This window comes from Gopherus evgoodei, chromosome 4 (assembly GCF_007399415.2).
Source record: "Gopherus evgoodei ecotype Sinaloan lineage chromosome 4, rGopEvg1_v1.p, whole genome shotgun sequence".
Classification (NCBI taxonomy): domain Eukaryota; kingdom Metazoa; phylum Chordata; order Testudines; family Testudinidae; genus Gopherus; species Gopherus evgoodei.
Window position 1 is genome coordinate 28,899,315 of NC_044325.1, and position 19,178 is coordinate 28,918,492.

General features: G+C 38.4%; 1 protein-coding gene and 1 long non-coding RNA gene across 3 annotated transcripts in view; one reads left to right on the top strand and one right to left on the bottom strand.

Moving 5' to 3' along the window:
- Positions 1-19,178, top strand: part of LOC115649800 — a 56,864-nt gene that overhangs the window by 8,215 nt on the left and 29,471 nt on the right. The window lies entirely within an intron of this gene.
- Positions 627-19,178, bottom strand: part of PAPOLA (poly(A) polymerase alpha) — a 96,140-nt gene continuing 77,588 nt past the window's right edge. The window contains exons 16-22 of one of the 2 annotated variants that reach the window (XM_030558797.1): positions 17,290-17,411; positions 14,737-14,879; positions 13,504-13,601; positions 12,288-12,508; positions 9,070-9,132; positions 7,368-7,445; positions 627-2,811 (exon numbers count right to left, since the gene is read on the bottom strand). In XM_030558797.1, the coding sequence (XP_030414657.1) occupies positions 2,716-2,811; positions 7,368-7,445; positions 9,070-9,132; positions 12,288-12,508; positions 13,504-13,601; positions 14,737-14,879; positions 17,290-17,411 (821 nt within the window). In that variant the 3' untranslated portion in view covers positions 627-2,715. Of the gene's footprint in view, positions 2,812-7,367; positions 7,446-9,069; positions 9,133-12,287; positions 12,509-13,503; positions 13,605-14,736; positions 14,880-17,289; positions 17,412-19,178 lie in introns of both variants that reach the window. The other variant, XM_030558796.1, reaches the window with a different exon arrangement.

Sequence of the window (19,178 nt, forward strand, 5' to 3'; positions counted from 1 at the left end):
TTTACCTTAGAGCAGTGATGGGCAACCTGCGGCCCATCAGTGTGCTGGCCAGTGCTTCCTGTAGCTCTCATTGGCCGGGAACAGCGAACTGCAGCCACTGGGAGCTGTGAGGGAGCATGCTTGTGGATGGTCAACATCAGTAAAATGTCTTGCGGCCTGCAATCAGATTACCCTGATGGGCCGCATGTGGCTTGTGGGCTACAGGTTGCCCACCACTGCCTTAGAGGATAAAAAGTTAGATCAAGCTTTTTAAAAAAAAACAATAGTCTACACAAACTGATTATATATGCTATTTTTCTAGTTTTGCCTACCCCAGTCTTTAAGATTTTGATGCATGCACCCAAGTCAGGGAACAAGAACGGGTTGCTATTCAAATGGATTTGTCCTTTTTGAAACGAAGTGATGACAAAACAGCAATTTACATTTTTCTTCTAAAAACAGACTAAAATTTAGCATGCTGCTAAATGCCATTTTTTAAATCCAGACAATTTAAGAGTGTATTGTTCTTATCAGGCAGCATTACTTAATTGTTTCTGCTGATATAGAATGTAATTTAACTGACAAGTCTGGAATAAAAACAAATAGGAAAAGCAATTCTGGACATTTGAAGAAAAATCAGGCAAATGTGGGATTGTGCTGTTTTTTATTGTGTTTTCAATGGAGAAATACATCATCTGTTTACAAAATAGCTCTTGAAAAATACAAGGAGTACAGATACTATAAAACAAAGCAAACTCCAGTTATGAGACACTACGTACATCATGCGAAAGCAACAGTCTGATCTCCAGGTTATGAAAACTAGAATTAAAAAGTCACTATACAGAAAGATTCCAAGTTCCCAGCTTGGCAAAACTTGGGTGCAGTTACATGAAATGTTTAATAAAATGAAAAAAAAAGATTTCCCAATGTGTAAACAAAATGACAAAACTAAATTTGTGCCTGGCAATTTCGATCTAAACTCCATAACTACACAAAATACACAGACACCTTGTACACTTCAATTGTTAGTACAACCTTTTTCGAGGTGGATGACAGCAGGCTGCACAGGGTAAGGGAAAGAGAAATATTGTATACTAGACATCTTAGACAAATGGCAAAAAGAAAAACCTCAGTTACTGCACAGCCTAAGAAAAAAAAGTAAGCTACACTCTGATTTTGGAAAATTAATTTAGAAGGATATGGGGAGAGAGTGTAAGTAATTTAATTTTAACATGAAAGAAGCACATGTAATAGGATGGAGCACAATGGGAGGAGGAATTCATAAAACATGCTAATTAGAAAGTATGGGAAGGATGATTTTTACCATCCCAGTTATTTCAGACTAAGTAATAACAACAAAGTTTGTTATCTACATCTGGTACTATCACCAACATCCCTCATGTTTCCTAAACACTGATGGTCTGCTGCTTAATCACGAGAGATTCAGTTCTTTTAAAGAAAAGATTTGCTGCTAATCCTTTTTTTGCTAGGACTACAGAACAAAAAGTAGGAGGAGTAAAGAGAGCTTGCTAGATGTCAAGTGCTTTCTAGAAATATGATTGTTAAAAATTCAGTGTTGTTAAGTATGTAAAACAACTATTTTTGATAAGCCATCTAGAAATAAAAAAAGATTAAAATCATTGGGAATTTTTTTTTGCCTTTATATTTAAAATTTGAAATGTTTTAATGCAGACAGGACTTTTATGGAGTGTACAAAAATTATCTTATATTTAGTGGTCAAAAGGCCATCAAGACAGGCGTTATGCTTCACAGGCACAGTTTATTCACTCTGAAGTTTTAGCCATGGGACAAAATTTGATGTTTGTGCCTTTGGGCCCCAAAGTATTGGGTTTATCTAATATCATGAGTTTAGGTTATTAAAAAACAAACCAAAAAAAAATTTGTTTTTGACCTTTGTCCTATTTTGTGCATACAAGCTGCAAAAAACATTAAACACAAAAGCTTTTTCCAAGAAATATGGCAAGGGGATCAGCAAGGGAGTAAGGAGTTTGATTAGGTCAAAGGAAAGTGTATTTGCTGTTTGATCGCTGATCTGTATGCACCATAAAATAATCCTATAAATAAAAATAGATCACATCTTAATCATGTCCCATCAAATACCAAATGCTTCCCAATTATTTTTTCAACATATGTCATATAACCCCAAGATTTGACATTTTATTTTAAAGGTTTACTGCTGCTTGATGGTAATTTAACTAGATATACTGTACACTTTGTCTTCAATGTACAGTATATCACAGAATGTTATCCAATTCGCAGATTACTAGCACTGAAGAATCTCTTCAATAAAAATGAAAGAATATCAGTTGAATATCTAAAATTAGTCATACTCCAATAAAAAAGGTACATAAAAGTGCATTTAAGGGATTCTTATGCCAGTTTTAGCTCAAAATTTTCAAACAATGCATCAAACATAAATCCAATCAGAATGTAAATTATGGCTACAAATAGTGTTCATGTTTGTTTTTAAAGGCAGTAATCCTTCGAAATATTTAATGCAACTGTTGCTAACACATTAAAAGTACTCCTGGCTTCACATACTAACCTGGACTTCCAAAGAGGCGGTGATTACAGCCCAGTCAGGGAAGTGCACAAAATATACCTAAATCCATTTGCAGTCATGTTCTAGTCTTGCACCCTCCATTCTCCTTTTTTAGCATTAGAAGACAACAGGTTGAGTTGGCAGGTATTGTTTATGGACCCCTGAGGTTGTTTTTACCGATTCAATCTCAGTTTTATTGAATTCTTGATAACAGGAATAGGATTTGCAGGGAGAGCAGGGATATCTGAAAGGTCTGTACTGGGTGTTTTCTGACATGAAAGAGGAAAAAGGAAAAGTGTTACATGTATTTTAATTCTCCAAAAATATTAGTTTAGCAGGAAGCAAATATCTGAGCACCAGGTTTTAAAGGTTTATGTTGCAATATATTTTGATAGGGTATTCAGAAATATATACCCAAAATATGTTAATTACAACTTTTATTAGCCAACAGAAAATGTGATAGTTAAGGAAAGAATGTTTATAATAGTCCCTCTCCTAGTATGCATTTAGTTTTCTACGAGCTGATGAAATAGGAAAAATAGAGCTCAACAATAACATACTTGAAAAACTCCTACACATAGGTTTATTGCACGAGTCCTACAAATGCTATCTGAATTTTTCTTCTTCTTTAGGATGACTTTAAACTATTTGATATCTGAGATTCCCCCCTTGTGGAGGCACAACGAATTACAACTGGAACCTGTTTATCATAATTTCCTATTTCAGAAATAGGACTCTACACTGCTGATACTGATAAAGTTACAGGATTTTGCAGTTTGTTCATGAAACCAAACTAAGCCGCACACTTGAAAAATCAATGCTCAGACTGCAAGTAAGAATTTAGAAACTGTTTACATCTAAAAATTTGAATTGATTATATTGTGTCTATATTTAAAAAATTTGCCAAAAAGTTTGTACTGCCAACCACTGCCTAACATCAGTTAGGCTTTCCATATTAAAGAATGGCAAATAGTATAATACTGTTTGATGGCAATAAGAAAATTTATAACACTCAAAACTGGACTCCGAGAAAAAAGATGAACAAAGTTGGCTTCTCCTCATTTGTGGAAATTTTTTTTAAAAAATATTAAAGAAAGTTAAAACTAGTGCAGCACGACTCAGTAGTAGAAAACAAAACAAGGGAGCAAAACAAAGAACACGGGAATACAAAGATTTATTATGAACAAAAAGGACATAAATTACCTTACCATAAATTACATAAAATACAAACCCTGTATTTTCTATACTTAATTGTCAAATTTTTATTTAAAATAATTTTCAGTTGCCTCTCTCTTGACCATATTGCTATAGATATCATAGCGCTCAAATTATTTTGTTCTGCTTTTCACGGTTTATTAGGAAAGTTTCTCTCTTATATGTACGGATGGTCAAAATTCACACAAGTTTTTCTGTGCACAGGGAAAAACGGTGCATGATACGATGACTACTGTGTTTACTGACCTTCTCCTATAAATGAACTAAGGTAATAGTGATAGATATGGCAGTGAGTGTAACAGAAGCAGAGCTCAGACAGTACACAATAGCTGTTGTATCTTTATTCACTTCAAACATTTTCTTTTGCTTTTCCCTCAGTTTACTCCTATTTTCTGGCTCACGTTAGCCAAACTTTCTAGAACTTTTGAATTGTTAGGAATAAGCAGGAGCATGCTTTTATGACTTACTCTGTGCAAAGCAGATAAAACTGGGAAATATGGTGACAGATGCAGCAAGACCTAGATCCGTGGTGAGAAACCTGTGGCCCATGGCCCGTCAGGGTAATCTGCTGGTTGGCCACGAGATAGTTTGTTCACATTGATCATCCACAGACACAGCCGCCCACAGCTCCCAGTGGCTGCGGTTTGCCATTCCTGGCCAATGGGAGATGTGGGAAGCTGCGGCCAGCATGTGCCTGCAGCTCATGCCACTTCCTGCAGGTCTCATTGGCTGCAAACCACGGCCACTGGATGCTATGGACAGCCGTGCCTGTGGATGGTCAACGTGAACAAACTGTCTCGTGGAAGACAGTGGATTACCCTGACGGGCCGCAGGTTGCCCACTACAGACCTAGATACAGCCCACCAGAATTTTGCAACACCCAAACTACATCTCTGCCACAATTGCAACAAATCATTTTCTGAGATGTCAGAACTAGAGAAACTTAATAAAGAACATAGGTCTTGGACAACTGAAAACTTCTGTTTATTTCAATATTTGTTATTAAGTGAGCTATAAAGATGCTGATTTCTGTGAAGCAAACTATTTTATCTTTTTTGCTGAGCATATACAATACATAAAACCTAGTTTGTCATAAACAATCTTGACACCTACATAATTTGTTTACTGCTTACCCCATTTCAAATCAAGTTAAGTGACCTATACAGCAGTGCAGCTATTTAAACAAGTATGTGTCTACAGGAGGTTTGCAATGGTGCAGCTACATTAATGGAGTAATAATAGTGCATTAAAACCCCAGTGTAGACTAAGCCTTGTTTTAGAACTGTTACAAATAATATGGAATTTCAAAGGAAAAACTTAATTATGGTGCTAGATAGCTGTATAGTTGAAGACTCATCCTTTTCAGGGTATCTACTGAGAAGCAACATGCAGGTAGTAGAATATGTGAAGTTCTCTATTTAACATATATTTGAGAGCCTTAAGCAGCTGTCTCCGAATAGGAATTATTTAACTGACTTGTTAGAAGTCCTCCTCCTCTTAGATTACATCATAAAGGGAAGAACAAAGAAAAAAAGTGAGCCATACTTTTAAGTGTTTTTCTGTCAAACAAATATTAAGGGCACAACTGAGAAAAGATAAGAGTCTGTCCAGCTTTTCTAACAAGCAACACAGGCACTAAGAAATAAAATACATATGTAAGATGTGAATGTTGTGAAGTAAGCACAAGCAACCTGCTATACAAATATGTATATGAAAATGTTCCATTATATATTTCTTTGCTGACATAGATCATAGAAGATCACAGATCATAGAATACCAGGGTTGAAATGCTCAAACCACTGAGCGATCCCTCCCCATATGAAGTAGAAGCATATCTCCTCTCATTCAAAAGGACTGCTCAGCGTGAGACGTGGCCCCAGTGGGCCAGCAATCTCGTCCCTTTTTGTGCAGAGAGGCCCAGAAGGCCTACTTTGATTTGCTTGCCACGGATGCCACTGACTATACCCAGCTGAAGGCAGAGATCCTAGCACGATCAGAAGTGACAGCAGCAGTATGGGCCCACAGGTTCATTGAGTGGAAGTACCAGGAGAACAAACCCCCTAAGTCCTAGCTATTCAACCTCATACACCTCGCACGGAAGTGGTTACAGCCCGAGGTGTGCAGCCCAAAGGAGATTTTGGAGACCCTGGTCATGGATCATTACATGCGAGGATGCCACCAGATCTCCACAAATGGGTAGGCCAGAACGATTCATCCAACTATGACGAGATGATCATGCTGGTAGAAAGATGCATGACAGCCACAGAATTGACCTGACTACCCAAGGAAGGCCCCTTTCGAAGCTAGCACCCGACCCCAACCCAGGAAGGTGGAACAGCCAAACCCCTGGGGACTCCTAGGTTTGTGGGGTGGGGGAGTTGTGAAAACCAGCAGGGACCCAAGACGGAAGGGATTGGCCTGAGTAGGGGGAACCCTGGGACTAAGCCCACTAACCTCTGTGATAGGGGAGTGATTAGATGTTATGCATGTGTGGAGTGGGGACACATAGCAGCACGTCCCAGCATCGAGGAGCCTATGCAATGCAACTTGGGGGATTGGGAGGTCCCGAGCTCCCTTATCCACCTTGCGGGCATTGCATTAGCCCTGCATAACTACAGCAGGCCGGTGAAGACAAACGGAGCAGAGACTACAGCGTTTGTGGACTCAGGGAGTGCTATCACCCTTATATCGGGTGAGCTGGTAAAAAGTATCCAGCTGCTACAAGCCAAATGCATAGCAGTGACACGCGTGCATGAGGCCATGGGCCATTATCCCACCATCTCAGTGAAGACAGAGGTTCAGGGGAACCCCATTGAGGTGACAATGGACATAGTTCCTAAACTCCCATATCCTGTAGTCAATGGGAGGGACTATCCAGGGTTTGATAATTTACTCCCCCTGGAGAGGCTGTAGGGAGGTGGGGACCCTGATGGCAGCAACTTCTGTCAATCCTCAACGTCAACCCCCAATATTCACTGAGATGTCTCAAGATCTGTTCTCCGGCTCCCAAAAGACCCGGAAGACAAAAAAAAAAGAGGAAGGCTGCGAAAGCTTTGGGAACCCGGATCCTGACCCAGGGCCAGAAGATCGCCCTAGTAGGCAGATGAACATGAGCAGCCATCAGAGAAACTACCACCACAGAAGGCGAGCCGGAGGCTGGCCCCAGCCACGACAGCGGAAAGACATTGGAAGAAGCAGAAGCCAGCCCCTGGGAGCTTGGGCAAGTTAGTCCCAGGAGAGAGACTTTCGGGCGGGACCAGGAGGAGGACCCTAGATATGATAACGTCAGGAAAGAGGTGGCTGAGATAGATGGGATACCAGTGGAGGGGAAGGTCTGGGGTCCAGGAGTTTACATTATAGTGAAGAAAGATCTCCTGTACTGCATGGTGCAAATGCAGGAGCAGGATATACATCAACTTCTGGTGCCACGAAAACATCAAAAAGCCATAATGAGTCTCACTCATAGTTACCTCGGGGTAGAGAAAACCTAGCACAGATCCTGTGGAGGTTCTTCTGGTCATTATATTTAACATTTGGATTTACTTTAATCTCAGTATTAGGTCATCATGATTAGAATATTCACAATATAACACTTCTTTAATGTCAATACCTGAGGAGCTTGCAGAGATGCCACTGTCTGAACAGTTTCTGTTTGAGAAGAAATATTTGCTTCTGCATCAAGTTGTTCCTTAAAAAAAAAAAAAAATTAGCTGCTTGTATATATCCTTTAGAAGCTACACAAACAACATTCTAATATAGCCCAATGTATCCCAGAATGAGCTGCACACAGGCAGTCTCCACCAAAACTAGAGTGGCTCTGCACTGGTACAAGTATCTGTCTGTGTACATCTCAATGCAGGATCAGGCATATACATATTACACAGAAGCAGATATGACTATCCAGTGCATCACACAACATTTTCGTACAACAAAACATTCATTGGTTACCTATTAGAATGCCCTGTAGCTTGCCTAATTTACATAGTTCCTGATTTGTCACTTACAACTTTTCCAGGAATCTTTCACATTTGGATCCATGTGGGTGGAAATCTTTAAACAAGAAATTATCTCCACATTTTTTTGGTCCAACTCAAAATAAAGTGTTAAGGATTTTTTTTTTTCATATTCTGCTTAGCATATCAAAGCTCCTTGATCTGTGAAAAAGCAGATCAAGAAACGTGTAAAGTCACAGCATTTGCTGTGTAAAGCATAGGAACATGTAAAGTCACAGCATTTGCTGCAGATTCCATTCTTTGCTCTAGCCCTATTCCATTGAAGAGAAAACTTTAAAAACATGAACCAAATGTAAAACATTGCAGACTTTGGAAGATAATACTGCAAACAGGCTGAAATAATAGCTCTGAGATGTGAAACGTCCTCAATGGGATACCTCTGAAAAACGGAGATGTTAGTTTCCATAGTAGCAGTAATACCAGTCAATATGCTTTCACCTCAACCCCAAACTATTGTGCAAAGTTCTAATAACTCCCTATCCAGCCTGGTATCTTACAGTACAGTTATACATAGTCAGTAAAAATCTTCAGCATGTTAAAAGAAAATCTGAAGATAGTAAATTGAAATTAATTTATTCTATCAAAACAGTCTTCTGCACCAATTATTTAATCCATTAATGACCTTGATTTTTCACTTGATTTGTCACCTCCGATCTGACATATAAGACTGCCAATGGAACACAGGGGCCAAGAAACAGAGTTTAGACTAGTTTACTGTGGACTATATGGGAGTCTGGTTGTAAATCAAATAAAGCACACATGCCACTTATACTGTCTGTTCCATTTATGATGCAAAACATTTTTAAAATTCCAACTTGAAGTCACAAATTACACTGTGTACAGCCAGTTGTTGGCACAGAACCATGGAACCAGCTAGTCCTAATACTGCTAGACTAAGCAACACTGGCACCTGAAAGAAAATCAACATGTACTGTCATGTCAGAATTAAATGGAACAAACTGCAAGAGGGAATTTTAGGGCTAGGTGGTGCAATGAGTTATTATTTGTATTGCAGTAGCAGAATTTTCAGTCATAACTGAAAGGTGTTTGAATTTAACGTAGTCTAAAGTGGACTATTAAAAATATAATGGAATTGAAAATTAGTGCACTATCAGCACTTGCTTGCAAGCAGCCCAGAAGCTTTTAAATGAACACTGCCTTATGGAAGAAGCCTGTACAACACCAACTGCCAACACTAACAACAATGGCTAGAAATATGCATAGTCTAACTTGAATGGACAACACAGTATGGACAACACAATATCTTCCACTCTGTTTAAAAATTTAAATCATATATACCTTAGTTTCCATTTTATCATGATCACACATATCAAGACAACTAGCATCTTCATTTATTTCATCCTGTTAAAACAAAAACTTTTAGTAAAGTACATTAAAATAGGCAGAAAAATAAAGTGACAAGAAGAAAACTTTTAACGAAACTCAAGATAAACCAGTTTCACAAGCAGAATTTACAAATACCGGTGGTAAAATTGTGTGTTCTTAAGGACAGAGTGTGGAATGTGTTTAGTATGTGTGTTATTGTTTGGAGTATAACAAACGACCTAAGAAATTTCTGGCTTCAAACAATTCTGGTGTCACTACTGTTGATTTCAGATTCTGTGACTATCAAGGTCTCCATGCTCCTTCACAAGAACATCGAGTCCACTCCATTACACTGAGGCAGGATTATGCATACCTAGGACTGCCTGACAGATGTTTATCTGGCCTGCTCTTAAAAACCTGTAATTATGGACATTCCATAACCTCCCTTGGCAACCTGTACCATTCCTTAACTATTCTTATAGGTAGAACGTTTTTCCTAATATCTCACCTAACCTTTCTTGCTGTAAATTAAGCCAATTACTTCTTGTCCTACCCTCAATGGACAAGGAGAACAATTAACCAGTGTCCTTTTCATGAAAGCTTTTTACTTATTTGAAGACTTGTTTCCCCCTCAATCTTGCCTTCTCTAGACTAAACATGCCCAATTTTTTCAACCTTTCCTCCTGGGTCATGCTTTCTAAACCCCTTGTCATTATTGTTCTCTAAACTCTCTTTGATTTGTCCACATCTTTCTTCAATTGCGGTGCCCAGAACTGAACACAGTACTCCACTTGAGGCCTCACCAGTGCCAACTAGAGCAGAACAATTACCTCCCATGTCTTTCCTCTGCCACTCCTGTTAATACATCACTGAATGACAGTTGCTCTTTTTGCACTAGCACAGGGGTGGGCAACCTTTCAGAAGTGGTGCACCGAATCTTCATTTATTCACTCTAATTTAAGGTTTCACATGCCAGTAATACATTTTTAAAAGGTCTCTTTCTATAAGTCTATAATATATAACTAAACTGTATGTAAAGTAAATAAGGTTTTTTAAATGTTTAAGAAGCTTCATTTAAAATTAAATTAAAATGCAGAGCCCCGCTTGACCGGTGGCCAGGACCTGGATTGTGAAAGTGTCACTGAAAATCAGCTCGTGTGCCGCCTTCAGCACGCATGCCATAAGTCGCCTACCCCTGCACTAGCACATTGTTGACTCATGCAATTTGTGATCCACTCTATCACCTGACCCTTTACTGCAGTATCACTGCCAAACTAGTTATTCCTCATTTCATATTTGTGCATTTAATTTTTCCTTCCTAGAGTGCAGTACTTCACACTCGTCTTTATTGAATTTCATCTTGTTGATTTCAGACCAAGTCTCCAATCTGTCAATATCTTTTTGAACTCTAATCCCATCCTCAAAAGTGTTTGTAACCCCTCTGCAGTTTGGAGACATCTGAAAATGTTGTAAGTGTACTCTTCACTCCATCTTCCAAATTGAATAGTACCAGACCCAGAACAGACTCCTGCAAGACACCACTTGAAACGCCTTCCCTGTTTGACAACAAACCATCGATAACTACTCTGAATATAGTTTTTCCTCTTGTGTACCCACCTGAGGGAAATTCCCTGGGTCTTCCTTTCTCTTCTTTACAATGTAATCTCCCCATAAAACATAAATGTCCGAGGTGAAGTACAGATAAATCATTCAATTGCAGACCAGTGAGAGGTTTACGGTTCTAACCCAAGCCATTGAGGCTAATGAATACTATACCCCAATGGAAAAGTATAATTTTCCACTTTCAATGGGGGTACAGAATTTGCTCTTAGGCCTGGAAAGTTTCATAAGACCTGCAATTTCTGAAGTTCTTTCCCAAGGTCCTGTATAATTAGAGTCATGGTAAAGGCAGTCTGGTTAACAGGTAGAGGGAGATAAAACTACTGTTGATACTTCTTCCTCAAATAGTAAAATGTTTGAAAAACATTTTCTGTAAAATATGTCACATTTATAGCATGTGCAAAGGTATAGCATAAGAGATTTATTAGCAATTGCATGGGATGACTTCACTCATAACTCTGCCACTTATAAGAATTGGGGACACCTCAAACTTATGCAGATAACACCTTTAATATACAAATGTATTCTATTGACAAAATAAATTATTCAGTTATATTTGGTGCCCTCTGCTGTAGCACTGAAGCCCCACGCAAAGTTAAAAAAAACCAGACGTTAAAATGAGTGAAATCTTGTACAACATAATCACATTTAAATTTCTTTTGTCCTTAAATATTTATTCCCTTACACTGAGATTTTCAAAAGACCCAAGCAGGTCTAGGCATCCAAATCTCACTGAAATGCAGAGCTGTCTGTAACTCCCTTAGGCTCTTTTGAAAATCCCTGCCTTAATTCTTAAAATAGGCAGTAAACAGGATGTTAAAACTCTTCATAAATGCACTCCTAAAAATTTAGAAAGTCTCTTTCTTACTTTGGAAACAAAAGTGTGTTTGTTCATGCATTCATAAGTACATCTTAACCTATTGACTTAACAAGTAAGAATAATAGTCAATAAAAGTGATAGTTGCATTGCAAAGTTCAGTTTATTATTTAAACTTTAAACAAAGTAATTAAGGAAGAAAATTACTTGGAACTTTTTTAGGTAATTCCTTTTCTGTCAATGTTGCTTATCTTTTAAAAAAAGATTTTGTTGAACTATTTTCTGTCAAATTCCAGAAATAAGGTAAATACATTTTGACCGATCATATAAAGCCAGTGTAATGGGTAATAAAAAATGAACTCAAGACTGAGTATGCTTTTAAGTTATCACAATTCAAATCTGCAACTCACTATTGACAAAATCGCAAAACGCAGGGCCAGATTCAACTTGATTAACTTCTATCTTTGACCCTTGGTTCTGTTTTTATTGTGAAGTGCTTTGAAATATATTAGCATAAAGTACATGTATGAAACAAGTTCTTAAAGTTCATTTAACACCATAAAGATGACCTACTGACACTTAACAGAACTGATTTATTTTACATGTTCTTATTAAGGGTTACCCAGCCAGACCAGAAAGACACAATTTAACAAGATGTCTCACTGCAGTACCACATGTACCAACTCTCTGAGTTGGCAACGATAATACTAATATTTCTTATGCGTGGATACAATTACAACCAAGGACAAAATACCTCTTCTGTTTTTATTTTCTTGGGAGACTCTTCTTTATGAGGGGAAGATGTCCTCTTCACCCCTACGACAGGGCTAGGTATTTTTGTTGCAGTGTTCCCTGATGGTCTTGGTGATTGGTTTGCCAGACGTGTTGAGGAAACAACTCTAGAGATGGTAGGCTTTGGTGGTGGAGAAATGGCGGGCTGTGTGGCAGTTTGAGGAATGCTTTCACTTGAAGTACCTATGAAATAAATAGGATACATTTTAAAATAGTTTCAGCATTTACATTTAAATTTGGAACACAGACTACCTGAAACCACAGGTTTAAAATCAAAGAACAATTAAAAATTTGGACTATCAGTCTAACTAGATAAATTGAATATTCTGCAGTTTACTGTGTCTTAAAGGAGACTGGAAGGTCTCTGTGTAAGAACGAGTAGGCCTTCATGAGAAAAAAACGCCCCTTTCTCTCAGTGTTGTATCACATTCAGTGAACTAATTAGCTGCCTCAATCTGATAACTAAAGATGGTTGCAGATATGCAGTTGGTGTAGCCCTCTGGGCGTCTTTAGAATGACAAGCTAAGTACAAAATTATAATAGTGATTGCTCATCAACATGAATGGGTCACACCACACAGCTGATTGAGATGAGTAAATTAGCAAATCAGGACTGTTTTTGTTTAGATCTTTTTCCAAAATCCAGAGTAGTGTAACCCCTGACCATCTCTAGCACTGGCTAAAGACACGGTTGCTTACATTGGAGGCAACAGTGATTTATATGACAGAGGACAAAGTGGTGAAGTCAGGTCATCCTCATTCAAGTTTTAATTGTACTAGGGAGAAGAAGTACCTAAGAAAGTGGCACTGTTAGGGCTTTAGCCAGTACCTAGCCACTCTCTCCTTCATTGGCCTAACTGGGAGCATAGCCATCATCTATACCGGGTTTGCCCTGAGCAAAACTGTATCACTAATATGAACAGCAAACATGAATATCCATTTTTAGAGGATTTGCAACTGACAAATGTAGATTACTGAAATACGAGTATATTATGGCTATTTTGATCATTATATCAAAATATCCTGACTCCTACAGGACATGGTTAATGCGTAAATCAGTTCAATGAGATAAGGATACAACATGCAGTATATTTAAATCTTCCAAATTACAATGATACATTTTTAGTAAGATACTCTCCAGAAATGAATGCTAACAATATAGTATGGAATTTTCCCTACCCCCTGAGCTTTCACTGGAAATGGTTGGTGGCACAGTGACTTCAGAAGCCTGTATGTTGGTCACGGATGCTGCTGTTACAGCTGGAGCAGGACTGCTTCTGCTAAAACATTGAAAAGGCAAAATGGATAACACTGACAAGTAAAATGTGCATATGGTATACTATTCGCCTTTCATGATATAGCATTTGCACTGCCAAAGACTTGAATTGACATGATTTAGCCAATTGCATCATCACTACAATGTTAGAAAAGGCCAAATAATATCATTGTAATTTTATGAAATATAATGTGAAGATAAGCAAAACAGTGTTAGCAACATTACTGTTATAAACCTGCACTACATGAAATACTACAGGAGAAGATTAATTTTATATGAAATAATCCAAGTTTCAATAAAGTTTTTAAAGCTATTTGAAAGGGAAGAAAAAAAATACATTTTTAAATCTATCATCCCCTTTATCTTCACAACAGAGCAAGCCAAGTGGAGAGGGCTGGCATGATAAGCATGTGCTAATATCCCGTAATATCACATGCACATCACCATTACAAACTCAGTCCCATAGATTGCCTAATCAAGAAATTGGGATTTAGCAGGATTGCAGCCTTGGTTTTGGCATTATAATAGATTTTGCTATATCAAAAAGGATGGGGGCATGATGTGTTAAAAACCAAAATGTAGGCTACATTAGATTTCAGCCCTGAGAACCATGACAGTATGCTTAACTGTACATTTTCTTTCCCTTTCTCCCCGACCCCTTCAAGAAGAGTGCTAAGTAATGTAAAAATCCTGGGAACAGTTTAACAAATGAGAAAGATTAAAGAACAGCTTTCACAGGCATTAAGAAAAGCTAGCTACTTTTTTTCTAAATCATATTCAATGTTTTATAATTTAATTTGTATATTGCATAGCTGTAGAGAGTCCACATTATCATCAGATATTTTGCAAATTAACATAAGGATATGAAAGTGACCATGTTGTCAAACAAAGAAAGCAAGAGACTGGAAAAGAGTGTATCATTAGAAATGGAATCTAACAGATCAAATGAAAAAGCTTTTTATTAGCTGTAGACAATGAAGACATAGTGCAATGATATCCCCCCACCCAAGTTAAGTCTGAGATAAACGATGACAATATGCCCTCTTGCAATATACAGAGTAAATACGTTCTCCAACAGATGTAACTTTTAGAGTATCATAAACTTGAATATCAAAGATTAAGATTAAAATCATTACCCCTGAGAGCTTCCAGAACTGTTCAATGGACTTGTCTTCATAGCACTAGTAGGAGAAGGCACAGACGTGCTGTTATCACTGTCCATAGATAAGTCTAAGCTGCTGTCATTCAGGACTGTCAGTCTGACCCCTTCTGTTGAATGCTACAACCAATCAGATAATAAATCACAGATGTTACTTACCCCATTAAGGACTGAGAATCAGTTGAAAGTCAATGAAGCAGTATTTCAATTATACTGATAATTTTCTGAAAATGAATTAGCTTGAGCTCAAATTGACGATATCTAAAAATTTAAGGTTAATTGTCTTGACATCAGTTGCATAGATAAAGAACATTTTTAGAGAAAAATAGCACTGATAAGTTCTAGAAGGCATACCAAAAAAGCAAACCAAAACCAACTACACTGAGTGGCTTGAATCTCAAATACAAAGGCTTCTAAAAGTCATACAAAATAGAGATGTGCAGAGTTCTCAGACTTTTCTACATGCAAAGGTTCTACTGGCCTGCTACCAGAACCATTTAATTCCTATGTTCAAAATTAAGGCCAGAACTTGAACGATCCATCATTTGCGCCCAGGTAATGTAACATACAAGACCAATTTCTCCTGTACTACCTTTGTATCTAGAATTCCAGCTTCATTTCAAGTTTCTTTGATTTTGTGGAATGATAATATCTCAGTTTCAATCAATACAAGTGTACTGCATCAAGAACTCAAAGAAATTAGGAAGCTGACCTGTGGTCTGGGTCATTTTTATCTATCAACAAGGCTATCAATCCTCATGCTGATCACCAAGTTTCTGTTCATGCTCCAGAACTGCCTAATCAGATGCATTGTGTGAGGTTTATATTTTCCTCTGAAGCAGCCAGCATTGGCTAATGTTGGAGACAAGACACCAATCAACTAGATTCCTACTGGATGTGTTTCAGTTTACCATGTGCAAACTTTGCTACACAATTTAGAGAGATTTTTAAATGGTGACAATGGCTTTATATGATATTAATCTTATATTGAGCTATTCATATGAATGCAGACAAGAAAACAGCAATACATAACCATGACATGCATGTTTCCAAAAAGACTTTTTTTTTTTTTTTTTTTTTTTTAACAAGTCAGCTTTAATATATGATTGCTCTCAGACTACAGTCAAACAGTGAGGCAGGGACTTCTTGCATTACTTACTTGGCCCATAAACACTCTTTCCTGTGGCAATTAATCATGCTCAAACTAACCAAATAGCTTAATCTTAAATTGCTGCTGCCCTTCATTAAATGCTGTTTTGCAGGCTGCCCTTTTTCTCATATATGATCACATGGGCCTGCCATGCATTTAAGGGAAAAACAACTTCAGACAGAAACGAGCCCCTTACTAAAAATTTGCTGTACAAGTATAGCAGCCAATTTTCAAGATTCATTAACTGTCATTTAAATCTTTCCCATCCAGGAGTAAAAGGTTATATCTAAGACAGAAAAAACTGTCAAGTGGAGACCCTTTTCAAGTTTTAGGCCAGAACATGTAGTCAGTCACATTAATTGTTGAAAGCATTCTCTAACCCACATCTTTAGTTATACGAGCAAATGTGTGTCTGGTAGCTACAAACGGCAGCAGCAAAGCATTCAACATTCTACTGAGTCATAAGAGAGGTCATACAATTTCTTAAGTAATTGTGTGTAGACCACAAAATCTCAAAACTATTAGTACAAGGATATGTTAGAAAACAAACCAAATTATTAAGTGTGTGTGCATCAGATAACCTTTGTTAATCACAAAAGTGCTGTGTTGTAACTATTTCCTTAACTTGGCTTCCAAATTACACTAGCAAAATAGTTTTGAATTCTCTAAATCAGTGTTTCTCAAACTTGGGACACCGCTTGTGTAGGGAAAGCCCCTGGCGGGCTGGGCCGGTTTCTCTACCTGCCGCGTCCGCAGGTCCGGCTAATTGTAGCTCCCACTGGCTGTGGTTCGCCGCTGAAGGCCAACAGGAGTTGTTGGAAGCAGCAGCCAGTACGTCCCTCAGCCCAAACCGCTTCCAGCAGCTCCCGTTGGCCTGGAGCAGCGAACCGCGGCCAGTGGGAGCCGTGACAGGCCGGACCTGCAGACGTGGCAGGTAAACAAACCAGCCCGGCCCCCCAGGGGCTTTCCCTACACAAGTGGTATCCTAAGTTTGAGAAACACTGCTCTAAATTAATCAAACTTAAAAATCTGTTTAACATTTCCAACAAAAATCATCATGTCATACCTGCATGATTTTAAGGAGAAGACATGAAATCAGAAGCAGATATTTTCAGGAGATAGGAAGAAAGGCATGCATGAAACATGTACAAATAATACAGTATTAATGCAACTAGGAACTATCAATGCATATCAGGATATCAGCACCGTTGTACCAGATAGGCTAGAAAGTTTGTGTAGGCGATACAAGTAAAACTGCCCTTTTAAAGTGGGTTTTAGTTATTTTGTTAACACACCAAAGACCTTTGGGAATCACAAAATTATAATGCAATTAATTATATTATAACATTAGTTATGTTTGTCAGTAATTTGTATGTTTACCTTTTTCTTTTTCTGAAGCACATGATTAGGTAGTAGTTGATGAAGTTGCTTTCGTTTTACATGCATTGCAGCAATTTTCATATCCATCTCAAACATCTTGCTGTTTATTGCTTGCCTATAAACTACACAATTAGAAGAATAAGATGACATATTGAAACACTGTGGAAAATGCAGTTACTTGCCCTGGAAGAAAGGATTGGCATTCCAGAGTATCACTCAACAAGAAGGCTAATATTTCCTCAGTCTTGAGAAAAAACGAACAGCCCTTTCTCCTGCACTGACAGTTGCATCACATCTGATAAGAAAGTAAAGTATCTGAGTTTGCTTATTTTTTAAAAAAAAGGAAAATCCATTAAAATGTAAATTTCCTCTCTGAAATATGGGACTGAAAAAGTATTTTACAAGTATGTGAGCCCCTTATTATATTTATGGAAGAATAAATTCAAAGATGGAACCAAGTAGAGTCAAAAGGTTTCTCATCAAACTTGATATAAATTAAAGTTAAGACATATATTTTGCTCTTCATGTTGTTATTGTGTTTGTATCAGTGCCTGACACTGATGGCCTTGACACATGAGCAGGGCCATTAGGTGCTGCTGTGATTATTGGGCCTAAAAATTCACCTTAATTGTAAGTTCAACTGTAAAAAGTACGTGAAAGTTCATAAGATGTCACAATAACAAATTTTTGCCTGCTTGGGAATTAACTATGGAAAATAGGTCAAGCTGTTTTCAATAATGAATGCTATGAACAAGTGCAAGAAAACAGACTGAATTAGTCCAAACAAAAAGAGGTCTACTGACATGATTCAAGGACTGTGCTGAGGCTGAACTTAATCAGCAAGAGATATCGGTCCTGAAATTAATGGACCAAAATTGTTAAAGCAGACAGTAGGCCTAATTGATGGACAAAATAATGAAGGGATGAAATAAAACACCCACTTTTTAAAAATATCTCAAAAGAGTCTAGATATTTTTTCCCCGCAAAGTCTCATCCCAGCTCAGTGCATCCTAGAGCTCTCATCTTGTTCCATCTCATCAGTGCACCTCATCTTCCCCAACCCCTAGATAGAGAGAGCAAACCTGACAGATGGATTCATTCCTGAGGAAGAAGGCTGTGATGGGGTGGCCACCTTACACTGGTACGGAAGGGATTAATAAAGCCCTACAGAGACTGTGCAGGAAGCAGCCAATAAGACAGAGACTGGGAGAAGCTGCCAAATCGAGGCCCAGCAGGCTCATATAAAACAAGCAGCAGGCCAGAGCAGGGTCAGTTACTCCCTGGAACTCAAGGAGGGAGAGACTGAGTGCCTTGCAGGCAGAAGGAAGCTAGTACCCTGGACAGAGCAGTGCTGGACAGGAACAGGGGAGCCAGAGGAAGCTACTGGTGGGCTGCTAGGACTGGCATGCTGAGATCCTGAGGCAAGGGTGAAGAATGTGCTGGAACCATGGGAAAGTGGTACAGGGAAATGTACAGAAGAATTGGAGGGGGATGCGGTACATGGCTGCCCCCTACAAGATTCTTGGCCTAGGAGCTTGAGTAGTGGGCAGGCCCGGGTATCCCCCACACTTGCCACTCAGTGTCTTTTCTGAAGTGTATCCAAAATCAGGATCTTAAATATGAGATCCTCTCTCTACTCTTCCAATCATCTACCTTACTGATTGTCCATCCTATGCATTCAATAAGGGAAGGGTCCTGTAGAACAAGTACTTTAATTACATGGTCACAGTATTAAAATGGATATTTATAAACGGGCTGAATAAAAGTTGCATACTGAAGGGGATGGCTATAGTGCTCCATTAATTCTTTGCTATGGAGAAGCCCATATGCTGTTGTGTAAGAATGGCTCTAATATATGCACCCTATCTCCTTCCAGGGCTGCACTGGTC